This window comes from Perca flavescens, chromosome 13, assembly GCF_004354835.1.
Source record: "Perca flavescens isolate YP-PL-M2 chromosome 13, PFLA_1.0, whole genome shotgun sequence".
NCBI classification, from domain to species: domain Eukaryota; kingdom Metazoa; phylum Chordata; class Actinopteri; order Perciformes; family Percidae; genus Perca; species Perca flavescens.
The window spans coordinates 14,228,951-14,256,899 of NC_041343.1; the positions used below are offsets into that span (position 1 = coordinate 14,228,951).

The window sequence follows — 27,949 nt, forward strand, 5'->3', positions numbered from 1 at the left end:
TACCACTTTAAGGACTTTATGCATGTGAAACGGATTATTCGTTTGAAATAATGTAGGCCTAGTCTCGCATTGCCAGACCTATCTCGTAATGCCTTTAAAGTTGCCCGCTCTGAGCTTCAGTCCACCTTTCCCTGCTCCACTCATACCTAATTAGCGGAGTCAGGTGTGTTCAGCCAATCAAGAGCTGCTCAGGTGCGGGCGGAGTAGGAAGAGATGAAGACTGGCGCTTTGGACCAGTAGTTGGCACCATAGGCTACAGGCTGCTTTTTAGTGTGTATGTTAGTATTTAATGCTTGGTTGTGAAGTGAATAAACGGTAAGCATCTCAACAGGTAAGCTAAAAAAACAAAACAAGGCGCGTATTTTAAAAAGGCCGAGGTGTCGCAAACATATCTGTTTGAACAAGGAGTCTTGAGTTTGTCGCCGCCTGCTGGTCACACAGGAGAGAGAGAGAGAGAGAGAGAGAGAGAGAGAGAGAGAGAGAGAGAGAGAGAGAGAGAGAGAGAGAGAGAGAGAGAGAGAGAGAGAGCATGTCGCCTCCTGTTGCTGCGCCTCACTGTGGGATCTGCTGTCGACCTTTCAGACTGTACACATGAACGCAGAAAGCTTTTTTACGCTTTTTACTCGATATGGGCGACCCGGAGGTTTGGCGGAGTAAACTAGCAAAGCGTCTGCTCTGAGTCTAGAGGGGGAAACTAGGCTTGTCATTGCTGGGATTTTTTTGACACAAGTTGGCTGAGAAGTCGTTTGCTGGTGCTGCTTGAGCTGTTTGTTTGCAGAGAAAGTGTGAAACAAGTGTAAGAAAAAAAAGCAACAGATGTTTTTGGTGGATATGCGGATAACTGAGGAATGAGAGCAGCAGCGAGGCACCGGCGGCCCTTCCAGCGGTTATGCTGCTGTGGAGTCGGGCTGGTCGCCGTCATTTGGCTCGCACAGGTCATCCAGGCACCAGGTGAGACATACAGGCTGCGCGTGCGTTTACGATGATTATAATCCTATGGACATTATTTATACACAGTGGAAATTATTATTGCATCAATATATGAAAACCCAGTCTAACACATGCTGCACTTATTGATGACTGATGAGTAAACACAGTGGAAATATTAATCACTGTTGAATTTTATATGAATTTGATTCATTTGTTTGCCCTGAAGAGAGATGATGCAGCCATCAGTAGCCTATATTTTAGATCAGTTCCTTATATTAGAATAAAAACAAAGGATCCAATCAAAAGGAAAGGAAATTGTAAAATATATTCTACACATTATAAAACATCCATATAAAATTATTATTTTCTCAACGAAGGGCTGCATTCGTTAAACTAGTAGAACATGCTGCATAATCCATGTACTCGGAGCTCAACATGTATTGCTTTGTCTTCATTATGAGCAAAGATAAATGTACTTCCCCTTCCTCTTATCCATGGATCTAAAAGTCTCCTTATATATGGATCAAAATATGAAGATATATATTTATATGCAGTCTCTGTTGTAGAAGTGTGACTGTAGACAGGTGCTGCGTTCTTCATCCAAATGTATTTCAAGCAGAGTTAAAATAGACATAACATATAATTGTCTAAATAAGAAAGAATGCTGGTACAATAGTTCACAGTACAATTCTAATTACTGTCCAGCGTTGTCCAGGCAAAATGTTGTCTTCATACTAACAAACAATGACACATGTCAGACAGCTGAATCACTGTTCGGAATATTTAAATCTTATTTCAGTAGTTTGTAACATGACTGCTAACAGTCTCCCAGCTTCTGTCCCTCTGGCCCTGAAGTACTGCGCTCACACTGCACGAAGGTGACAGTTTGTTGATTACATAAAGCAGACAGAAATCATGGCATGTATAAATCCAATCATTGGGGATAAGTTCAGTTATAGTTTACTGCAGATTAGGGCTGGGCGATAGGGAGAAAATCAGATATCACGATATACTTGACCAAATACCTCAATTTCGATATTGCGACGAGGGTTGATAATTGGTGCTTTAACAAAATATCTTCACACTTAGATTTTAGATAAATAATCATCAGTAATGTGGACATACTGTAATAGGCAAGTAATAGAACAGCTAGAACAGTCTGGTAAGTTCAGAAAAGTACATCACTTTACTGTAATGCAGCCTTTAAAACCAGTAAAAGACAACACATGTCATATCACGATATTACGATATCCAAAATCTAAGAAGATATCTAGTCTCATATCACGATATTGATATAATATCGATATATTGCCCAGCCCTACTGCAGATTGACCATGAATCATCTCAGAAGAAATACCCGTGTATGACTGGGCATGTTAAGGTTTTGTTTTTAGTGCCTGCCCTTTTAATTTCTGCCTTTTCCCATGTTATCACTGTAGCTAAGAATGTGTTTTTCTTTGCCTAAATAGATTGTTGTTTAATGTTGATAAATAATTGATCAATTTTATTTGTCTTATATTGTTTACAGTAACTGCCATTTCATTCTATTTATACCACAATAAAAGAAAACATCTGATTGACACCCACCTCTTTCACTACACTTCTTTTCCTTAAAATCATCAACCTCAATAACATTGTGCACCGTTTCAGTCGCATCAGTAATCCAGTAATGGTTAGAATGAGGTTATTTTTTTCTACATTAGATGTTATGTGTCATTTTGCATCAGTGCACCTTAAAGCATCTCCACCTAGCTCATTATCTTCCCATCACCTTTGCTGATGTTGTCGCACACTGTCACACACCCTCATCAGTGGCTTCAGCACAGACAGCGTCGTTCTCTGAAATCCTGTGTGCATTATAATGATATGAATGTGTTGTGGTGGTGTGCCCTTTGTTCTATCTGTTTGATTTACATTTAGGTTTCACCCTAGTATCCTGCATGGAAGAGTGTCCCGGTGAATGAGCCGTATCATTAATATTTATACTTCACCTTTAAATTATGAGTGTGCTATTAACCAGAAAAGGGTTTTTGAATCGAGATCAAGGCCACTCAACTCAAACCATATAAAAGCACAGGGCAAGGCGTGTGTTCTGCTGTTTGTAATGGCGACAGGCAGGTTATTCTCACAATGCTTGGAAAATATTACACATACTGTAACATGCTGACTACCACTGCTTGTAGAACCATTTATGGATATGCTGATCAATACTATCAACATCTGTCTGATTCTGGCAAAAACCATTAGATTGGATATCGGAAAAATATATTACAATAACTCCACCAGCTTGATGAAAAATGTGTTTATTTTGCTGGAGTTGTAAAGGCAACATCATTCTCCAATTAGAAAAAAACACATTTCTATGCTGAAAATGACCAACCATTCCCATGTTTGCAAACCTTGGGTTTTGATCCTTACAAGACAGACACAAAGCAACATTAGCATCCTTTGAAGTTGTGTTTTTGTGCTCCTGATGAAAGTTTAATATTCACTCTCCTTTTAGCTCTGTTTTGGTCTCTACCAAATTCTGAGGGAAAATATCTGGATATTTAGCTGCTAAATGCCCAACTATGTTTACCAGCTAGTCACTAACGTGTCTGCCCATACATTAAGTATACCGTCAGTTTATCAGCTGTAGTTGCTGCCTGTTAAGACAGGAAACAGGGTGGATGAGAGTGGCGAGACTAATCTACTGAAAAACTAAATTAGGGGTCTGCAACCTTTTTACGTACACATTGCATACGTGATACATTGCATCAATTTGACTCATTTTTCTACACACATGTATTTCTAATGCCATCAGAATTATTGGTAATGGAAAAGTTGAATCAAGCCATAGTAGCTGTTCCCAAAAATGGAAATTGTTACAGTTAAATTAAGAACTGTCCAAAGTAAGAAGAGATGACCAATTGTGTGTAGCCACTTTTGTTGACTTAAAGCATCAGGGGTCTCATTTATAGAACTGTGCGTAGGATCCTTACTAAAAGTGTACGTACGTCCAAAAGCCAAAAATGGCGTATGAAAAAAAAAATTATTTATAAAACTGTGCGTCTGTAAGCAATGTTCCCTTTATAAATCACAGATTACCCACAAGTGTGCGTACGTGAATCAGCCTCTTATCCTGCCCTGTACACGCCCTTTTTAACTATAAATAGTCAATGCAAAGCACTTCATGAATGCTGATCAGTATGTTAATGACCCTGGCAGTTCTTTACGCAGAATCATGACAACTGGCGGGCGGGGAAAAAGCAAAAAAAACTTCTCAGACGTTCAGGAATTGCTGCAAATTGAATTATAATTTCGGCCTGTTCTCACAGTGTAGGGAAACCTGATCTGTATACTACCTATATTAATAATACTGTCCAAAACAGCAGGCATTTCGGCACTCGAAGACAGCTTCGATATACCAGACCTAGATTTAACAGAACTATATATTATATACAAACAAGCCTTACTGATAAAGGTGAAGATTATATATAATATTTATATAAAAAAAACATTGGCTGTCTGCCATTTCCCTCTGGAATCAGCCAGTTGCCCCCAGAGTGGCGAGGACCTGTATTTGGACCGGGATGGCACGGTTCCGGCGCATTGCCCTTTCTACTGGACCCAATTCAGTAGGCTACATAGATCCAAGAGTGCAGCTTTAGGGAATTTAAATCGGCATATTAGCCAGTCATCGTCGTGGTCCCTGAAGCCTCTTTCTCTCCTGATTCTTCTATTGGCGTAATCCTCCTGCAGGGCTAGCAGTGCCATCATGCAGCATTACGCACGGGGGCCACCGCATTATATGTTTACAACAATTTGTGATTGTTAACACCTTGCCAAAATCACAGCATCAACTAGTGGTATCCCCCACCCCGAGATACAATTTAAAGACGAAAGTGTAATAGGCAAACACACTTTTCTTCATGCAGGTTTTGTCACGAAGTATTAAAGTTCGGACCGATAACAAGGACGTTAAGTGTAACGATTGCGCGAAAGCTTAACGGCTGTATTTCCAGACTTTGACATTTGATGATATATGCACAGTATTAAAGACAGATATTTGGTTGTTTACTCACCATCTGCGTCGCCAATTCCCATTGTCTCCAAAATGTGCATACGCACGGGTCAGAGTTTGCGTGCCGTCAAGTTTGTTTTTTATAAATCACAACCTTTGTGTGGGAAGTGGCATACACATATTTTCAGCCCTGTTTTGTGCGTACGCCACGTTTATAAATGAGACCCCAGAACTGTACATAGGGTTATTGCAATCAAACTGCAGTCGATATCAACAGTTTCATGAGTCTTCATCTTTTTATGGGAGAAAACTTTCACTTGACAGAATCCTTATTTGAGCTTTGCTCCACACTGGGGCTTTTGAACTTGTCTATGCTTAGACATTTATATAACTGTGGTTTAGCTCCCATGATCAAATCAAACGTTAATCTGCTCTGCAACATGACACTTACTCAATGTTCAGTCTGAATGTCAGTGGAGATATGGACGATTGCACTGTTATCTACGTGGACGAGTGTTGGACTGAAATGTAAATATTGTTTTATAAAAAGTAATATCCAAAGACTTCGGCTTCAGTGGCAGCCATATTTAGCACATTGCTACTGTTTAGGATTTCACAGTCAGACATTTTCTGTGGAGGCAGTAAACCTGTTTGGGGAAAGACCTGAGGAAGCCGGTCTTTCCGGTTGATGTGTGATTGACGGGATCAAATGTCTTGTTTCTGCTGAAGAAGGGAACAATTATCTGTTTCCTGAAGGGAAAAGACTATAGTGTATGGCTTTGGAGTTTCATGTTTTAAAGGAGGACTTCGTCTTCCAGGTCTTGTAAAAATCAAATAGGTGCTGTTTAAATATTTGCAGCAGTGTTCAGCATGTTTTGCAACAAGATTAATTCATGTGATTTTGACTTCTTTACGGCCTTAAGAAAAAAATAAAATCATGAATACTGGCTTAAGACAAAATAAAATCATGAATAAATGTCACAACATAAGCATTTGGCTTGGAGGTTCCCCACAGTCTGCACTATTATATTGATGTGTAAAGAGAGGAAACATGAATTACGGTATTTACATTTAACTTTTTGCACTCAACCAGCATGTTTATGTTGAGGCATGCGGTAGCAGGATTAGGATATTTCCATACAAACACATTTTATGTTCCTTCAGCTTTCATCACTGATCCTTCTGTAACCTCTTTCCTTTTATATTTATATTTTAGGCCTTTAGCAGACAGTTATCAAGAGGAACAATCACTGTAACAGTAAAGTTTAAACACTATGGATCACCAAAATTATAAGCAACTGCAGTACAAAGCTCAGGGTCAGAGTGAAGACAGGTCAGAGATACAGGTCTTTATGTCCAATTTAAAGACATTTTTGTAGCTGTAAGCAGGTCTATTTTTTATTTTATTTTTACAGCAGAGGTGGGCCACCTTAATGCACTTTTATGGAATTCAATTCTCAGGGAAAAGGGCAAACTGGCTATTTGATACAGCAAATGCAATATTTCAAAAGTGTGGTTGTTGTTCAGGGCGGCTGTCATCTAACGTTGTTGATCACAAGACTAAAGGCGCCAAGATCTGGGTGGTTTACCACCTCAGCTAAACAATTTCCTGAGGGAAACGCTGTGTAGCATTAGCATCACCAGAACCCTCAAACCTACTGGAAGATACAGTATAAAGGCTTGGAAAGGAATCAGAGAGTCTAACTTTTATAATGAAAACTGTCTGGTACACAAGTATCTCATGCAGATTGAATTTACGAACGCAAGAATAAAGTATAAGGATTTAAAAGTATTTTTAAGCAGTCTATTTTCAGATTAAGTAATTAGTAAGATGTCAATTAAGTGGCTTGAAGAATGTTTTACCTTTTGTGTAAGTCCTTATGCATGTTGCACTTTATTCCTGCTGACAGCCAATGCTTTTCCACAATTAGGGCTTGCATAAATTGAATCTGTTAATTTCTTAGATTAATATATTAAAAAAATCTGACACAAGTTCCCAGGACCCAATGTGATGTCTTCAATTTGCTTGTTTTGTCCACAAACATTCCAAAACTTACTTATGAGAACTTGGAACCGGAGTATTTTTGGATTCATTTTCTGTTAATTGCCTAATTAATTAATCAACTGACCATTTAAGCACTAATCAGTGTTGTAATTAATATGTTGTTTATATGTGCTAAGATTGTTGAGTTAATACAATCTGAATCTGGAAAAGAAATATAATTATCATCCCATTTTTATCTCTCCTTTTTCAAATGAGACAAGATGTGGTTTAGTTGTTAGAGACTTGGTGTTATACTGTAAGTGTGAAAATGGTGCAGAGCCATCTGTGGCAGAAACCCATTTGAATTTCATACGAGTCAAGCTCCTCTTGATGCCTCAACATGAAAGCTTTCACGTCTCCTCTCAGCCACGACTCGTGAAATGGGCTCATTGAGCTGTAAGGTACAAAGAGACACTACAGCGCCCGGCAATCACCAAATGCATCAGGCAGACAACAAGCTGCCTCGTAAATAAAAGGACAGTGTAGTACAAACATAATGATAACGGCCTTACTATCTTCTCTGCAAAAGTGGAAAAATCTCTGTGGTGGGGCAAGTCTGTATTTCTTTCCCCCATAGGAGAGATGATGAGGCAGATGTATCTGTGGGGAATTCTTCACCTGTCGCTGTAGTAAAGTCATAAAAACTCAAAGCCACACAGAGATTAGCTATCGAGGAATGAAATACAGAGCTGTAATACTCAGCATAAAAATGTCAGTGCTAATAGCTCAGGACAGCTGACGGCAGCATCATTGAATTACTGAACGTGCAGCTTTCTCCCAGAGCCAGAAACATGAAACTACAGTCTGTTGAGTTGTCACGTAATAGAAGAATAACTGGAGACAATTACTCCATGGAAAAAGAAAGCGGCAGCAACAATACTTTGGACAAGTAATAATAATAAGAAAAAAAGATTATTTGGTTATTATAGTTAAGTTGGAGGTTCTTCGAAAAAAAACAAAGTAGAGCTGATTTTTTTTTATGAAATCGTTTTAAGTAATTTATTAAACAAAAAGGCCAATGAAATCGCTGGTTCCATTTTCTCACATTTGAGGACTTTCTGCTTTTGGGGTTTTACATGGTTGGTTGGACAAAGCAGTTGTAAGACAACCATGGGCTCTTGGAAACTGTGATAGACTTTTTCATTTTTTATTGGGACTGCAACCTATTTTCTTAAATAATTGATTAATCATTTGGAAAATAGTGAAACAATCACAATTTACTAAAGCCCAATCTGACATCTTCAAATGCCTAGTTGTTAGAAAAACAGAAGAACCGAAGATTTACTTTCATATAGTCAAAGAAAAGTAGCTAATCCTCCCATCTTTTCTTGAATAATGACTAAAAACCATCTTCAAAATAGTTGCATTATTTTCTGTTTTATCGACGAATTGTTTCAGCTCTACATTTCATCGACTAAACAATCAAACTGAAGAATTATTCATATATTAACCAGTAATGAAAACCATAGTTAGTCCATCCCTAAATCACAGCACATAGGTTTAGTTCTTGGAGTGTGTGAGGTCTTTCAAGTGTATAAAATGACTCTGGTGTTGTTTTGTAACAGAGACAGAGTCTTCTGGGTTTCGGCCAGGTGTGGACGGTGGGGAGCTGCGATGGACTCGCCGGCTGATGCAGGAGAAGTCAGACAACCAGAGCATAGATCAGCCCCGAGCAGGTGAGTCATTCTTCTTTACCTGGATGGATGTCGTCTGTTCCTCTAGGTCAGACCGGCAAACTCTCCCAGACTGTCTGCAACACTTCCTTATTGTTCAGTGTAGGGGTGGGTGATATGGATAACATCTTCTATCACAGTGTATGTATCCAGGGGTTAAATTGGGATTTGCTATGTGGGGGGCTCTGTGGTTTCAGGGTTAGATTAGGGGCAACCTGCCGCAAACTACCTTAGGTTAACGTTATAGTATGATTTTGTAAAAGCAAAACATTGTTTGAGCAGAATATCAAAGCAATTTGCATTCAGTTTTTAAACCTGTCAGTTTCTGACCTATTTTTCTCCCTATCTTGCCATCCACCTCTCACTTGCTGCCATCTGTGCTGTCTGACTGACTGACAAGTGCCCTAAGGTTGCTTTATGGTGGTTGGAAACCAGCCATTAAGGTGCATTATAGACTGATCCGCTTGGTAGCTTTTGAGGAAACCCATTGACAGAAAAAAAGGAAAATCCTGTGAAAGTTCTGATGTTCACCTAATTTAGGACTATGTTCTCTACAGCTATGAAGAAAACGTGTTTGATTCATTGTTTGAATTATTAAGACCGAGAAAACATTGTTAAAGATGGGCTTCATGTTTTGAAAATGTAGGGAGTTCAAAGTGGTTTAGTGATGTTTATACGTGCGTGTGTGTGTGTGTGTGGGGGGGTGTGTGTGTGTGTGTGTGTGGGTGGTGTATGCAGGTAAAGGCAGAGTGTACCCGAGATTTCTGCCTCTCCCCTGCAGGGGAACTAAAAGGTCATGCGGCATTGTGTCAGTTGTCAGGAGTGTGTAGTCAGTGTCAAGCTTGCGCACCGACGGACTCAAGGAGACAGACGGAGCACACAAGAGGAAGCTGCCAGAGTGAGAGTCAGTTTAGATTTTCTAAGGTATTCTGTTTTTAGCAGGCACCAAGTTGCCTTCCATTGCTTCCTGAGTTTGGCTGCACCCTAAATAGTTTTGGACAGATTCAAACTGCTCCTTATTATCACTGAGACTTATCGACAGCAATGATTACACTTTTCTCGTCGTTTCTCTGGTTCCCAGGCTGATTAGATGGCTGGCTGACATGAGCCGCATTCATCACAGCTGACAGTTTTATGATAAAAATTCAGATCGAAGAGGAAATCTATTTAGAGAATAGCACAGAGTAGATAAAATAACACTGCCGCACAATGAAAAATCTTTTACCTTACTGAAAGAATACAATTCTGTATCTTCACATAATTTGCATTTACTCTCTGGCGGTGCTAATAATAGGCTGTCAGTCACAAAATATGTATTGTGTGCAAACTGCATGATTATTGTAATCTCACAGAAATTTATGCAAATCAAGTTATGCTAATAATATAGCATGCAAATGGCCTTTTCAGACCACACTTCAAAATACCACCTTAAATGTACTCTGCCTACTGAGGGGGTGCATCCTAAAAATAAACCTGCACACAATGAATAATTTTAACCTTTTAAAAAAAAAATTGATTTGAGTGAAACACACTTTCATGACATCTCCTGCATGCAAGGATGTGTCTTAGAGATTTCCCAGAACTTATCAAATCAAATTTATTTTGGTAGTCACAGCAGTTGGGAACAATTATCATGTCCGGGCATCCTAAATTATTTGCAAAATAATTTATGTACATCTGACGCTGGCTATTCTTCTGTATGAAAGGTTTGACTTAAAAATGATTTGACTAAATAGCGCATTTATTTTCAAGCAACATTTTATCACCAAACCTCTAAGCCATTTTTAATCCTAAATAGGTATATGGCGGTTCTAGCTCCTGATAATCTTATCTGGAAGAATAATTCCACAGCTCCGTGATGTTACAAGTAATTTATTGGTTATATATTTTGAGAACTTACATTTGAGAGGTGCACAAACACAGACTCATCAGGGACAATAGATCTGGCACTTCAAGTAAATTCACATATTACAAGCACCTCACTGTCCCTGCACGTCTCCTTCTGTGACATTACATTAGAGGTGTTTTTTGTCCACCCTTGAGAGAGAAAATGAGACTCAGTGTCTCTCTCTACCAGTGCTCCATTTGCTCTATTCAGCAATTTGTGTTTTGCTACCCGATAACACACTTAACCTTTATTGAGTTCCTGGCTGCAAACAGATCTCCCTCATTATCTCTTACAAAGACACAAGTGAACTGCGGGCAGATACTTCACTGTGGTAATACGCTGGAGACGAGCAGGCAAACAAAGGGCTGGACAAGTAGTATAAGACACACCAGTGAGTACGGCTCCAGGCTCAGGTTGCCGCCCTCTTCCTCGGCCGTCTGACAGTGATTGCATAATCTGTAGTGTGATTAAAAAGCCTGCCCTGGACCTCGGGGGATATTATCTTGGGGATTGCACAGTAACGTCAAGCCCCGGACTCTTTCTCTCTTTTCATCCCTCCGCTGCTTAACAAGATGGAGACGGTGTGACCCGCCTTCAGCTGACAAGCCTCTGAGACTGTTGTTGCTAGGCAACTGAATGCTACATTTTGAAACCCAGACAATTCTGTCTTTCAAGCACTGGAAGTCCTAAAGAACTAAAAATAGACCATGAGGAGAGGGGGTGGTGGTGAATCTAAATGATGTAAATGGCTCATACTGTTTGTCGTTGAGGATTGTCATGTTGTTTATTTTGGCAAGCTTGTTATGTTGCTATTTGGCTGAGAATAGTATTTTTCCACAGCCATATTTGAGGTTTTTTTAGGAAGGAGTTGAGAAAGAGAAGCTGGCAGATACACTAACAGAAATTGTCTTCAAATGGTCTTGGACTTTTATCAGGGCAGTCAGATTATGGGTACCACACAAAGCAAACAGCAGTTAATGCAACCATTATTTGTAGCCAAGTGAAGTTTTGGAAATTTTGAAGCTGAATACTGTAGGATCATTTTGTTCATTCTTTTTTACTTTCTGTCCACAAAAAAATGACTCAACATTTAAGGAATAAAGGGAAGAGGTTAAGGCTGATCATAAGTCTTGATTGTCATTAAAGAGAGGAGATTTTGCCGTTTCCTTTGACTTTATCTTTTACTTCCTCACCCACAAGGCTGATAGCTATGATAATGGACGGTGTTGTATGAGCACTTTTGTCACACATAATTTTTAGTGTTTTTATCGGTTGGTGCGGTTTGAAACCCTTCTGTCGTTTCATCAGCGTCCTATTTAAACTGCCTCAAAGGAAAGCAAATCAAAGAACAAATTCATAATTGAATTTACATTAAAGACCTGGATGATTTTTTTTTTTTTGATTCCTCATTAGAAATGCAGGCTTGTTGCAGAGAAGTGTTGTGTGTGTGTGTGTGTGTGTGTGTGTGTGTGTGTCTGTGTGTGTGTGTGTGTGTGTGTCTCTGTGTGCGTGCGTGCGTGCATGCTCGATACTCTAATGCCAGTTTGGTTGATCCATGATACATCAATACCTTAGCTTATCTCCAGAACGCCCTGCAGACTCTCAGATCGATAACATTACTCTGCACCACCCACTGCCCCTTCATTCAGCTACACTGAAGCCCCATGCAGCGGGGTGACTCAGAGAGAGCTCTGCTCCTCACATCAGCACTGCTTTCACTTCTTGTGCCTTCTGAAGAATTTCTTGGCATTGAATTTATACTTGAAGATCTAATCTGCTGCACAGGCTTTATTGATTTGGACTCGAATAAAATACACATATAAAAAATAAACTGTCATCTGTACTCAGCAACCATAACAGTGCAACATAACCAGATTTCAGTTTAAAAAAGACAGAACCCTTTTGGATTTAGCAAAAACACACTGCATTTGCTAAAGTTTGCGGACATTAATATGTGATCAAAATGAAAAGGGTATGTATGGACTTATCTAACTCTGGGGGATACGGTGAATAAGACAAAGTCCCAATAAGTTGGAGTGTTCCTTTTATGTTAGCATTAAGAAATGACCTCCAAAAAGTTTGTTTAAAGTTCTTTCATTAACTTACAGCAGTCGTCAACACAATCTAGTGCAACTGTAGACTACAGCCAGTGAGTAGAGTGCCTATGTTGAAGAACATTCTTGTAAAACAACTATACCATGGTAAACAATGAAAAAAGATTGATTTCAGGATTTTATTAATCAATATCGGCTCACTCAATCAAAGATCAGTTATTTTAACCCAGCTCTACATACATTGCCGTAGCATAAAATAGGCCACAGTGTTTTATTACTGTTGAAAATGTTGTAGTGGATTCAACTAAGAAGTTATACACTTTAATATGGCAGACACTAAGTGCCGATGCATTAGGGGTAAATCTACGCTTTGCTTCTTGACAGTGTCTAATTTTACCATATGCCTCCTGAATTTTATAATGCTGTGAAGTTATTATATAAGATTGTTGTTCACTGTTATTTATAATTTATCACTGTCTTTTCATTACTTTACAGCATAATCTACCATATCTGTTTAGCCAGCATGATGTCTTAGATATCACAACAGAATTATGAGTAAATTAATGACGCACAAGAGAAACAAAGTGAAAAACAAATAACAATTCCTTACCCAGCCCTACCCTAGACCCAGACTGTTAATTCTATTACATTCATTGTTCTTCCAGACTAAGAATAACAAGAATAAAATACAGTTGTCTTTGCCAAACATCTAGCAATGTCCTGGTTGGTTTGGTTAACTGTTGGGCAGCATATTAAGTAAATTACATTCAACTGTAATCCACTTTGCATTAAACACATCTAACGCACCATTAATACTATGTGCAAGTTCAAGTTTAATTCTTAAAATGGCTTTCAAGATATTCTAATATCACTTTTTTAGTTAACAGGGATAGAATAGATAGATGGTGGTCATACCTAATATACACAATTCAGGACATAAGGAAACTTAAAAGTTTTCTGTAATTCTTAGAAAGGACTCTCCCCAGAATGTTCTGATGCCACTACACTCCTACAGCATACTGTATGCATCAATGTGCCTTTTTGAGTTTTGCATTTCATGCACATCTTAGTGTATTTCATGTTTGCGGGGGTAAAGGAAAGTCTTTTTAATACTTTGTATTGCTAATGGACCTAAAACGCTTCCTAGCGTTTTTCCAAATGATAAATTCAGATCTTCATCTTTTAAGAGTAGATCAGTGATCCAGCAATCTGCACATATACGTTTTTGATTGTGGCGTTTATTGTATTTGTAATTGATAACATAGATCAGTGTTTTAACCAGTTTATTAAAACTTCACATTTGCCCTCCATCTGTTATGTCCTTCATGTTTTATAACATCGGTTTATGTGCATTAAATGTGAGGAGGTTGAGGAAATGTACAGAGCTATTTACACTCGTGGATTTTTTTTTTTTTTTAATAGCCCTTCAGCTTGTGTAGGAATGAAACAAAGAGCTGCTGGGAAGACTGTGACACAACTGGATCAGAGGTGAAAGAGTTACAGTATGGAAGCATTTCATGATTCTGGCATTAAAAAGACACCGCACAGAGAGAAGTGATGTTAGAGGTCTGAGTGCACTTGTACTTTCAGAAGAACAGCACATCAACATCGCAGCTCGACCTCTGATTACAAAATGACTGACTTGATCAAGATGAAGGCACATCTGGCTTAAATCCCTGATTTGGGAAGTTGCAGACGGCGATTATCTTGAACCTATGTGTTTCAGTTTGTGGTGTTGTGAAATCAGAACATAAAGAGTCTCGGCAAAGCACATTCCTGTCCAGTAGCCTTCAGTTAACTAGTATGCTGAAATACGCTGTGTATCTCTATGCCGTTCTCCCCCCTTGCTCTCTCAAACCTCTCCTGAGGGTTTGTAAGGAAAAATAAATATTTTTAGACATTACGGTCCAAAGCTGCTGTCACTTCTCTTTTTTTCATTTTTCATAAACCCTAACCATGGGAAACACATATTCACCTCCCCCTTTCTCACTGTTCAGGCAATCGCCTTGCCTTTGGCTTTCTACTGCCACCCATCAAAAAAAAAAAAAAGCTGCCCCCAGGGAGAGTGTCGGCATAGCAACTGCCTTCACCAGAGCAACTCCTCAAAGCATCCATCTGAGGTACATGCTGCAGGCCTCGGTTTTCACCGACAGAATAACCTGAGAGTTTACGTTTTGGGGCAGAAAGGAGACTGGAAGGCTTCCAGGGCTGTTAGACGATACGCAGAGAGCAAAGAAGAAGGTGAAAGAAATAAAGCCACAGAGAGAGAGCACAGATGTCCAACAGCTGATCAACTTGAGAGGCCGCTGGAGAAGATGCATACAGCGCAGCTTCAGATTTAGGCTGCTGCTTTCGTGCGATAAGATGACAGAAAGTTTACATGCTAAGCCTTGAAGATTTAGTGGATGAGCCCTGCCCTGCAATAACAGCTGGCACACAGAAAAGTAGTTCTTTTCACCTAAGAGAGCAGAAAACAGAAACACTACCAACCTTCAGAAACTCACTTCAACTCTGGGCCTTCAAAATTATGCACTTAAAGAAGTTTATGGCACCATAAGCATCCAGGCAGGCGGTGTTGCACACTGGCACAGACACAAATGTGTTTAAACATTACTGCACTAACATTTACATTTTCTAACTGAACATAGCCAAATTACTGTCCCCTCCTTGGGACCATATGGTCTGTTCCTCTCACTCTCTGACACTGCAGTGTTGAAGATCAAATCTCATATCCCCGATCACAAGGGACCCTCTTAATCCATGCAGTCTGTTGTTCAGTTTCCATGCAGGCGCGCTGCATCATGACTGCTGCACTGTGCTTATTGTGAGCTTGTCGGCCCACTGTTGTCTCACACAGCAGAAGAGCTATTAATAGCTCCATGCTCCCCGGTAGTTTAAATTCATCCAGCTCGGCGCCGAGTTGCAAATTGGAGCTGCACCACACTCTTGAGGCTCTCTTTTGTAACGTCAAGGGAACAGAGGGAAGCTAGGCTGTCATTAACAGTTTATTTTTTTTCTTTTACACTCGAGGAAGGACAGGAAGCAGCTGCCAGTTTCACTTTCACCTCACTTCCTGTCTCACTATTCAGCGCAAGACAGATGATGTTGTGGGTTTTTGTGTGGTGTCTTAAAAAAAAGACACACAGGCTGATTACACAGTTTAAATGATGACTTCTCTTTTTCATATCTGAGTTTATTTTGGAATGCAATTAAAAATGGTAATGCTTAAAAAGTGAAGCTTTATAAGTGTACATCAGAAATCAGAAGAAAGCATAGCACATCATTTCATTTGGTAAAATACTATATATAAGCAATAGTGTAATAAGTAAATTATGTCATTTGAATGTCCAATATGAACGAATGCCTCATGTATCTATTTGTACCTAATGTATTTTTTCTTTTTCTTTCAGTAAATTGATGTCAAATAGCATTAGCCTGTTTTCATTTTGTTTGCAGATTGCAGAATATGGCTGTTTTTGATTGAGGAAAAATAAATTAATGTAGGTATAATATCATATCTGTCATCATGTCTATCCCCCCGCAGCCATCCATGAGTTTCCACAGGACATCTTTACCAAGGAGCAGAGGAAGAAGGGGGCTGTGTGTCTGCATGCGCTCTGTGTGAGTATTTCACATATCACCTGGAATCTGCAGAAGCCAACATTGCAAACCAAGACCTACATAACTAATTTATTTTATACAAAGGCAGGGTGTTCATGTGTCCCTCCACTCTCTTTTATGTGCTCACCTGTACTATCCAGGCCATCTACATGTTCTATGCTCTGGCCATCGTCTGTGACGACTACTTTGTCCCCTCCCTTGAGAAAATATCTGAGGTGAGTAGACTGCACCAACCTGCCTTCATAATTTTCTTAGTTTAACAGATACAAATCTGATTATTCTCATTTTATTCCAAGCTGGGTTTTTTACATATAATTTTCAGAACCTGCAGCTCAGTGAAGATGTGGCCGGGGCGACATTTATGGCTGCAGGAAGTTCTGCTCCAGAGCTTTTCACCTCTCTCATTGGTTAGTAGCTCAGCCAATCACGACCAAGTAACAGCTGTGGCAGTTTATGAGAAAGCATGCCAAAATTAGATTTCACTTATTCGCAACATTTTAGCAGAGAAATGCTGGGATAGCCTTCACAGCCTCGGCAGTGCTACAATTATCCAGCAGATGTCAGCAGAGTCAAATGTTAAACCTCAAAAGGGATTTTCCATATTTTTAGGTGTTTTCATGGAGATTAGTGACTAGTGAACTCCAAATACAAAGCTGGATGGTGTGTGTTTCTCTCTGTAAATTGTTGAAATAAGAATCCACGGAAACCGATCTTAGATTTCATCTTATCTGAAACCAAACTAAGTCAAATACCAAATGCACACATTTGACTTCCTCTCCTCCCCTCTGTCACCCACCCTCAGGTGTTTTCATCACCAAAGGAGACGTTGGAGTTGGCACGATTGTCGGCTCTGCCGTCTTCAACATCCTGGTCATCATTGGCCTGAGTGGGATCTTTGCGGGCCAGGTGGGAACAACTTTAACTAAAATCTTGCATGCAGTTGTTCTTGAGTGAACGAACACCGACCTTTTATAACTTTTCTCCACAGACAGTGGTTCTGACGTGGTGGCCCCTTTTTCGAGATTCTTCCTACTACATCCTTGCTGTACTGACTCTCATCATGGTGAGATGTGTTTTTTGTCAAAATAATCAATGATTGTTTGTTAAACTTTTACGCCTCCACATTGGGTTTTGAAGAATCTATTTTATCCCCTCTTTAGGTTATCTATGATGCGACAGTTGTCTGGTGAGTCCACCTACCTTGAGTTCTATTTTGACTTTTCATATGATCACATTTCCATAGAAGCACTCCCACAGTAGTATCTGTGTTTATACCTACACAGATCTGCAACTTCATCTCTGTCCCCTCACGCTCTGACTGGTGTCAACACCATCTCCCTCAAATGACTTTTATTACAATCGGGAAGATGAGGGTGTCCAGTTCAACATCAGGGATTTTGCAACATGTTAAATTGATTTGATTTGTACTCAACAATAACAAAACATCTAAATATGTATTTCCAGTCGGCTCATTTCAGAGTCAGTAGAGGTGATGAGGAACAAGCACCATTTAAAATCTGTGCTCTAATTACTTTTAATTGTTTAATATGGCTGGAGAACATGTCTGTCGTCACATACATGATCATTGATTTGGAGCTTAGCTGTTAAATTGATTTCTTTTGTGTAGCTTTTCCTTCTTAACAGGCTCCTTTTAGTGCTCTTGATAGCTTCTTAGCTGCCTGTCCTGGATGTTTTCTGTTCTATCCACCTGAGGCCTTTTGTAAAAACTAATGGCTCTCCATTGTTGTATGCGTCACTGGTTTTAATGAAAGTAGATTTATTCATGAATTTAATGTGTGTTGTAGCTGTGGATTTATCAGTGATATATGGCAGGCTGTTTATTGAATCGTAGTGTGCCAAGCCAAGGCTATCCCGCTGTATTTCACCTCCCCACTGTTCTTTTGAATACACTTTGTCAGATTTGTGTCTCAGCTCACTTTGCCAAATCCTCTAGTCTATCCAGGCTTAGTGGAACAGCTGTTTGCACAAGTTCAGTTTGCGTGTATGTGGGTGAGGTTGATGAAGTTTTTTTTGGAGTAAACAACAGTGTTATTCACTAGTGCTGTTATATTTTACAGTGCACTTAGTGCTGTATTTGTATATTATGGGGATAAATACTGTATGATCCAACTCTCTTAAAGAAAGTATATAAACGGGACTCCAGCTTAAAGCCTCTTAAAACATGGTTTCAGCTCTTTATAACATTTCATTTTCTTGACTAAATTAGCAAAAATCTTTAAGTTAAAGTTCAGAAGAAAACGTTCTTAGTCATTTCTCATAAAAGTTACACATTCAACAACTCGACTGATCTGCTTAAATTCTGTTTGTTGCACTATTATTCCCAACTTTTAAAAATCTATATGTATAGAAATGGAGAGATGCTGTATCAATTTTAACAATGCATTAAAGGTTCCATGGCATGAAAATATCACTTTATGTGGTTTTATAACATTAATATGTGTTCCCCCAGCCTGCCTATGGTCCCCCAGTGGCTAGAAATGGCGATAGGTGTAAACCGAGCCCTGGGTATCCTGCTCTGCCTTTGAGAAAATGAAAGCTCAGATGGGCTGATCTGGAATCTTCTCCTTATGAGGTCATAAGGAGCAAGGTTACCTCCCCTTTCTCTGCTTTTCCCGCCCAGAGAGTTGGTCAAGGCCACACCCCACCCTCCACCTATAAGGAAAGCTCATTGTGGGACTGGCTCTAGTGGCTGTAATTCTGCACCAAGGCTGAATTTTGGGAAAGAGACTTCAGATACAGTATTAGGGGACCACTAAGGTCTATATAAAAGCATCCAAAGAGCACCATGTCATGGGACCTTTAAGGTATCTATGATATAGATGCTCTATAAATCATAAATATTTATTTTTATTTATATTATTTTTATTTATATTGTTAGGCATTACAAACACCACCGCCATTGGAGTATGATTAAAATTGTTCTAATCAAATAAACTTACAACCAACCAACCAAAATAAGACTGAAGATTAAGTTGTTATATTTAATGTGACATTTTTAAAAGAGGTTCACTACTATAAAAAAGATGCTCTATAAATCATAAATATTTACAAATAAATTGTATTTAACACATTTATATTGTCGTAAGGCATTACAGACACCACTGCCATTGGAGTATGATTAAAATAAGACTGAAGATTAAGTTGTTATATTTAATGTCACATTTTGAAAAGAGGTTCACTTACACTGCACACACCAACTGTGTAACTTTGAGGTATTTGAGACCGGACTAACACAAATGTATTACTTGCTGTACAGGTGGGAGTCCCTGCTCCTCATGACCATGTATGGAATCTACATTATAATCATGAAGTAAGTTTACCAGAAGACCAAACACATATCATTCCTCTATACCATATGGATGTAAGCAAACAGTATCGGTTTGTTTGCAGGTTCAACTCCCAGCTTCTGGCGTTTGTGACGCGTCGGCTCAGGAGCTCCGGGCCGTGCTGCCTCGGATCAGAGAATGACAAGATGGGAGAGGATGCCTCTGCTTGCAACACCTCCCTGGTGCTTCTCAATAAAGGTCATAAGATGTTTGAATAATGAATAATCTTCTCTTCTTTGCTGCTGTGTGTCTGTTCTCTCAAAATCTGTTGTATATAAATAAAAGGAATGTTATTTGTCATGTTTAATCTACAACCTTTTCACAGGCCAAGTCCATCATCAGGAGGCTTCTCCAGTCATCATGGTGGATGAGCTTCTCATCCTCAACCCTCACAAACTGTCCTTCTCTGATGCTGGCCTGCGTATTATGATCACCCCCCACTTCTCCCCCCGCACCAGGCTCTCCATGGCAGGACGCATGCTCATCAGTGAGGTATTTGACACACAAGGAACGCACATTATAACACAATCTTCTCTAAGCTCTATAACAAAAAATGTCCCGCTGTCCTCTCACAGAGACAGAGGCTGATTCAGAGTTCGAAGGACCAGCAGGACGGCCAGGCTGGCCCCGGGTCACGAAGGGGATCAACCAGCAACAGCCTGAAGAGGATGGGGTCCTGCAGTCTGGAGAACGGAGGCAGGACACCCGGGATAGGAGACACAGAGTCAGGAGACAAGCCAGGGGTCGGAGTGTGCCAGACAGAGGAGGAGGATGACGATGGGATTTTCAATCCCGTGCGCATACCAGGTGAGGAAGATCAGCTGTAAAGTGCGAGTAAAATTTAACCTGCAATGATATTTGTGTGTGTGTGTGTGTGTGTGTGTGTGTCCTTGAAATACTTGATTGTCTTGACTACCATGTGCCCTTCTGACCGGCTTCCCGCTCCTCACAGGTAGCTGCTGTGCGCGGGTGAAGTGGCTGATCAAGTGGCCTCTGGGCCTCCTGCTCTACTGCACTGTGCCTAACTGTATTCAGCCACGATGGCACCGCTGGTTCATGGTCACCTTTGTGGCCTCCACCCTGTGGATCGCCATCTTCTCCTACCTCATGGTGTGGATGGTAAGGAGGCACGACTTAATGCAGTGAAGACAGACCGTGAGCTTCAATTCTGAAACAATAAAAATGACAAAAAACTGATCACAGATGCTTCAGGTTGCTGTTGGTCTAATACAAACTGTATTGTTATACAGTTATAATCTACAGCATCCCTTGTACTCTTTACAGCTACTAAATGTAGATGTAATGTACATCCATACATTGGTATGCATAGATAAACAGAGACCAGTTGAAAGCTTTAAAGGTCCAGTGTGTAACGCGTTTAGTTTTTTAGTTTAGTGTTTTCCTCGTTCACAAACTTCAATATTTACCACCACCATCAATTCCAAGTATTCCTTTTGGCTTGAAATTTTACATTTGCATTCGCATGAACTAGAGTAGACGCTCCATATTCATGCGCCATCTTGAAATACGTTAAATGGTAAGGGACATACAGGATATACAGTACTGCACCGCCTTTCACGTTTTCGCTGTCACATGATAAACTCACAGGTGCTGCTAATGCTGCTAATGGGTATCGTAGCTTCCCGACCCCGGCAAGTTTGAAGAAGGAAACATGGAGGACCACACGTATTCAAAATCCAAATTTCAGGAACAGGAGTCTTCTTCTTCGCCCACAAAAAGAAAAAGGATATTGAAAAGAGCAAGAGACAGACTTTTTGTTGTTATTTGAGGATGTACCACCTTAAAATGCTCCCTCTGTGCATTCTTGACACTGATGTGTCCTAATGTTTCTGTCAGGTCACCATCATCAGCTTCACACTAGCCATCCCAGACTACATTATGGGCATAACCTTCCTGGCAGCAGGGACCAGTGTGCCGGACTGCATGGCAAGTCTGATTGTAGCTCGACAAGGTAAAAAGCGCAAACCTCATTCTGAATTTCCAAGTCTTTTTGTCTATTTTCTCTTTGTGGTGCAAGGGCTTCAATTTAGCATTTCTCTGTCACTTTTCCTGTCTCTTTTCAGGCATGGGGGACATGGCAGTGTCTAACTCCATAGGCAGCAATATCTTTGACATCCTTCTGGGTTTGGGTTTCCCCTGGGCTTTGCGTACCCTTGTGGTGGACTACGGATCATCAGTATGCATACACTTTATCTCCCTATAATACCAATCTTCTTTTCCTTCCGTCTGTGATTTACTGATGTCTGCATGTGTGTGAGAGGCCTATCGAAACTGATATTTTAAGTTCTCACTTCTATTAGATGTTCATAAAATTGTGACACCTGCTTTTCCACCCCATAGGTCTCCATAAATAATAAAGGACTGGTGTATTCTGTCATCCTTCTGTTGGCATCTGTTTTTCTGACGGTAAGGAAACAAGTTTTAATATCTGTTGTCAGTATGCAAAATAACTAAAAATAGATTTTAATTCAGTTCAAGACATCGTGAACATGGGGGGGGGATGTCACTGTCCTGCAGCGAGAATTTACCTTCAATAAACACTTCATATTGACCTGCATGCAATGTGAAAAGGCAACAACAGAAACAGTTTCTAATATAATTTGTCTAAAAAACAAATTTTGATTGTTGCGGGCAAGTTAATTAAAAAATGCAATGGAATATGCGGGATATTTATGCAATTTTATGCGATGAAATTGCAGGAACTTGCAAAAACTACAGTTTGATGAAAAAGAGAAAAAAAAGTGATTCCCCAACACCCTGCTTTTTGATGATGTTCACGTCGCGTAATTTTGTCACTTCATAACGTTCTCATGGCAACAGGGGAAAATGGCTGCTCTTGTGTGAAGTAAACACAACATTTTTCAACTTTCTACTAATATGTGACTTTTTTGCAACGAAAATGCGGGGATTATGAAATCATGCAAACCCCGTATATTTTGTGCGGAAATCGGCAATTTATGCAGCAATTTATGTGGCGAAAGTGTGGCGTATTAGAAAAAATGTGGCCCCTGCATAAATATGCAGACTTTGGCTGATTATGCATTGAATTATGCGATCACATAATCAAGTTTTTCTGGAGGGACTGTTTAATGAAATAAAAAATCATTTGAATCCTGTTTTTAGAGGTTTAATAATTTCACTGTGCAGTTGTACTGTGTTGTACTATTGTACATGCTGAGCTGTTTACAGATTGTCGCACAAGCAGGTGGCCAAAAAATTAATTAATGCATGTATTGCAATGCATTTTTGAACACTCAATATTGACATTGGCCTCAAAAATCCAGTATCAGTCCAGCTCTATTACATTCACTCTTAGATTTATCCAAAAACTGTATTACACGTGAATCTTTTTGGCTCTTGCTCACCACTGTCTATGTTTTCAGGTAACGAGTGTTCATCTGAACCACTGGAAGCTAGATCGCCGGCTGGGTCTGGGCCTGTTGTTTCTCTATGCCATCTTCCTGCTCTTCTCCATCCTCTTTGGGCAGATGTAAGGTCAACCCTGTCAGACAACTTGAGTACCTACCTTTCTACTACACGTCCTCTTACCTGAAGCCAAAAAAGAGTGACAGTGTTGGTTGTGTTCCTTGTGAGAGTTTCTGTGCACCTTGTGTTGGATTCGCTAGGGTGAAACTGTACAAATGCAACTACACAAACACATACTGAAGTCTTTTATCGAAAGTACCATTTTTTCTCCTTTCTGAACAGTGCAGTGTATGAAAACAGTATTTCAATTATCACATTGGCTGACTTAGCAAAATAATTAATAACATGGCAAATGGAAGCAACAGGCTAGTTGGGCCTTACATTGTCTCGCATTTCCAAACCTTACTCCAGGTCTGGCTCCTCCACACACATATTCCAGGATAGGATAAATAATCGCTCTGAGTTGTTTGCATTTCTTTGAACCAATCACAGTCGTCTTGGGTGGCGCTAAGCTCAGGTCGGAGAGACGGTGGCTCTGCAAAGTGGTCTCGGGAAGGAACTTGGTGAAACATTTGCACCCTTACAAAAGAAAATGCCACATACAATATTAAATGAAGTTAACTGTTCACACAATACAGTAACATGAGCTATTTAAATTAGCTGGATACATGGTTAAACATAATTTGCTCTCCTTCTCACTTCTACTTCAAGCAAGCTTGCCCTGTTGTACAATCCAAATTTGTCAAACTTGTCATTTTCAATCTGTAGCTTGCTATCTCGACGTTTGTTGTTGTTTCCCGAAGAGAACGAAGTTAGACATATACTGGAAATGAACTGTCGTTGATCCACACTAGGCCTTACATTACAATATAAAACACATCATATATATAAAAGACATCACCTAAAAAAATGTAATGCTCAATAGTATTTTCAAGATAACTAGATACCATAGCTAAAATTTCAGTTTGCACCCCATAACAACTATTACATGTTATTCCTGTTTTATATTTGAATATACAACAGTTAATATCATGGCCTGTTCAACTAAGATTCTTTGCCAAAAGCTTCAGTTGTGAGAGAGATCATTCCTGCTAAAACTCAGCCAAGTTAGCCTACCAGCCAACAAGCTAACACATTAAAAACCTAAACTGCTTCTGCTTGGTAATACATTTTTTTAATAAATGATGTAATCACTATTTCATTAAATCAATAAGCCATTAAAAGTTTAGTTTTACAGTAATTTGAATAAGACTGCTTCCTACCACTGCAGCTTTTTTCATCATTCTTTATTTATATTTTGATGTCCGTGTTCTGAAAGCTGCAGCCCAGCAAATTAATCACAGAATCATTAGTTAGTTAATTTCATCAACACCACAGCAATCACAGGTTATTTATAATAGAGATTATATCCACACATTGTCTCCCCATCATTTTCTGTTGGTGAGGAATATTCAATAGTCTATGTCTCTGACAACACTAATCATACAGTTTGAGTCAGATGTACACAAGTAGCAGTCAGCTGCAGTTGGGATTTACGGGAAATGAGACTACCCAAATAAGATCCTTCTGGGCTATAGTACAGAATAAACTATCTTTAGAATAAGTCAGGGACCAGGATGTGAGACAAGATTGTGAAATCCATAGTTTGCTGTGTGAAAATGGATATTCTGTTCATTGAAGAAACTAAAAGTTACCTGAAAGATTAAGGAATTTATATATATGACATGGTTTAAGTGGCTAGTTCAACTATGTAAACAGCTTTAGGTTAAAAGGTTGAATCATATTTTCTCTGCAGATTTCACAGATGTTAACAAATGGTACTTTAATTTGCCATGTCATGCTTGGACCTATTGTTCAAGATAAAAAAACTCTTACCAGATTAATATAGTCTTTTGACCTTAAGTTGGAACATCGTTGTATGTTTTGAATGTACAACCTAGCTGACTTTACTATTAGTATGGATATATTTACATGCTTTCAAATGTAGCAGGTGACACTGAATTACAGCAAAACCTCTGAACAGACAGTGACGTACTTTAGTCCTGCGATAAAGGACACCATGTATGTGTCAGTAGACTTTTAGAATATAAACATCGATATGAAAATGCACATAATTGTGACAATATTTTAACGATTTTGTCTAACTTCTTATAAGCAAGTATTGGTACAGCTTAATGTACGTAAAGAGATTAACCTAGTGTTACAGTATTTTTAGAGGTATTATTACTATGAAATTTAATATATAATGTACTTTGAGTGTCACAAACTCTGATGACTTTGAGTGCAGGTTAGTTGGAATACTTCACGTTTAGGTACGACAATTGATGTTTGTATCGTTTCTTGTACATTTTATGAGATTATTTCCTTTTGGTGGAACATTTTCACTTAGATCAGGAATTAAGCAGCACATTATATACTCACACAAACTGTATTTGGTGGTATGGCAAACGATGCTGCATATTCTATATTCGTATTAACCTTCTTCTCCTCTGTCCTTTTATATTAAAAAATAAGGAAAACAACAATTTGGACACATTCAGATAATACGACAAATTCAAGACTAAATGTTCCACCAAAGGGATTTGGGCAATTCTTTTGTCTTTTTTTTTCTCCAAATGGCTGTATAATTATTATTATTGTCTACTTGACAATACTTTTTACTGTTTGTAAATGTTAAATAATTGACATAGTTTTACAATAATGAATGTCTGAAAGAGACTAGTTTTGTGGTGTTTTTGATATTTAAAATAAATGCATAATGTAAGCCTACTTATGAATTATTGTAACAGGATGAATGCATATTTTGTCAGTTTGTTCAATGGAATATTAAGGCTGTAATGTCAGACTAGCACTCTGCTTGTTATGAATTCAATTGCAGTCGTGTCTTAAAATCTTTTCACCACTAATATTTTCTTTCAGTATTCATTCATCGACACACACAACCTTATTTCATGCAAGGAAACATACAGAAAATGAAATCCCCGTTTACAGGTTTAAATTCAATTGAATGGTTAGAATAGAAAATACCACTTTATTTAATAAGGATTCATCCCTTTTTCCTGCAAAATTGTCTTAAAACTATTTTTTTCATCTTTTATTTATACTTTCTCTTTTAGCCATGGTTTAAAAGTGTAGTTACATATTTTATAATATTCAAAAGTCATGCCAGGAGTTTTTGTACCAGATCCCATAGATGCAGGGTGAGGGATGTGCTGTTAAAAAGTAAGTTTAAACAGAAAATGTGATGAATATGCTATAAATGCCCATGTCCTAAACATAAAAGCTACACTTTAACACGTATAGGTAACTTGTTACAATGTCTACTGTCCAGAAAAAATGGTGCTGAAACAATTAGTTCATTAATCATTTAGTTGATCAAAAGAAAATGTATCAACTCTTCTGTTATCAATTAATTGTTTGAATCTTTGATCATGCAAAAATGTCAAACACTAGTCGCAGCTTCTCAAATGTGAGGATTTGCTGCTTTTCTCTTTGGGGCAGCTGACTGATGAATCAATTGGAAAAGTAATCAACAGATGAATCGATGATGAAAATAATGAATTCAGTATCTTTTGTGTTTATTGCATTCTCTGATGTATGTCTGTGCATGCATATCCTCACTATCTTCATCCTTGTTAAACATCCTTAACCATCAGTAACCAACTGTGTTTTGCCAGAATATGATATAAAGCAGTTTCTGATGCTAATGTGTTAATACTTTCATTCAGCTGTTGGAGTCTCCTCTGTAAACTCTTGTATTCAAATCTAGTAATAATCTCAATACGCTCGTCGTGGCTACTGAGAGACACAACAGCACCAAAGCAAACTGTTGACCTCTAGTACTTATTGTGTTTTCACAGCACTCAAAGAATGTTCTCTTTATTCTGCTGTGATGTTGGAGGTAGAGGATGTTTCTTAGAGGTTGTATTGGATCATAGAAAACTTGTATCTTGAGACCAATAAAAAGTGTGCAATAACAATCCATGTCTATAATATGTTGAAAAAAGTGATTAAAAAGTAATGTCGAAAAAAAGTGATTAAAAAAAGTCATAGTATAGTATGCCGAAAAAATTGATAAAGTCATAGTATAGTATGTCGGAAAAAAATGATTAAAAAAAGTCATGGTATAGTATGTCGAAAAAAGTTATAAAAATTCATAGTATAGTATTTCAAAAATAGAAATAGTAGAAAAGCCATACTATAGTATATCGGAAAAAAAGTCATAGTATAATATGTCGAAGAAAGTGATAAAAAGTCATAGTATAGCATGTCGAAAAAAAGTGATAAAACATTCATAGTATATAGCATGTGAAAATAAGTGAAAATGGCTATAGTATAGTATGTTGAAAAAAGCATGGTATAGTATGTCAAACAGTGGAAAAAGTGTTGTCTTTTCCTGGTTTTAAAGGCTGCATTACAGTAAAGTTATGTAATTTTCTGAACTTACCAGACTGTTGTAACTGTTCTATTATTTGCCTTTACCCACTTAGTCATTATATCCACATTACAGATGATTATTTATCAAAAATCTCATAGTGTACATATTTTGTGAAAGTCAACACTACAATATCGTTGCGGTATCGATATCGAGGTATTTGATTTTCTCCATATCGCCCAGCCCTATACTATAGTATGTTAAAAAAAACATTAACAGTCAGAGTATAGTATGTCGAAAAACGTCATGGTATAGTATGTCGGAAAAAGTCATAGTATAGTATGTTGAAAAAAAGTCATGTTAGTATAGTCTGTTAAAATACATCTTAAAACTTCATAGTATAGTAGGAGGAAAAAGTCATAGTATAGAATGTTGAAAAAAGTGATAAAAAGTCATAGTATAGAATGTCAAAAAAGTCATAGTATAGTATGTCGAAAAAAGTCATAGTATAGTTTGCCGAAAATAGTGACAAAAAAGGCAAAGTATACTATTTCCAAAAGAAAGTCA

General features: G+C 38.6%; 1 protein-coding gene across 4 annotated transcripts; it reads left to right on the forward strand.

The window, feature by feature from the left end:
• Positions 1-213: 213 nt before the first annotated feature.
• LOC114566331 (sodium/potassium/calcium exchanger 3) lies at positions 214-26,390 on the forward strand. Of its 4 annotated transcripts, none has more exons than XM_028594667.1 (17): positions 214-331; positions 8,543-8,653; positions 16,137-16,213; positions 16,354-16,428; positions 16,536-16,620; positions 17,016-17,119; positions 17,202-17,276; positions 17,374-17,399; positions 19,491-19,544; positions 19,625-19,758; positions 19,886-20,052; positions 20,136-20,367; positions 20,513-20,679; positions 21,418-21,532; positions 21,645-21,757; positions 21,922-21,987; positions 22,965-26,390. In XM_028594667.1, exons 2-17 carry the CDS (start codon positions 8,608-8,610, stop codon positions 23,073-23,075), a joined length of 1,647 nt encoding a protein of 548 aa, XP_028450468.1. In that variant the 5' UTR covers positions 214-331; positions 8,543-8,607; the 3' UTR covers positions 23,076-26,390. The 4 variants fall into 4 exon arrangements, with proteins under 4 accessions (XP_028450468.1, XP_028450469.1, XP_028450467.1 ...); XM_028594668.1 differs by having other exon boundaries at positions 214-315; XM_028594666.1 differs by lacking the exon at positions 214-331 and adding an exon at positions 532-951.
• Positions 26,391-27,949: the final 1,559 nt, after the last annotated feature.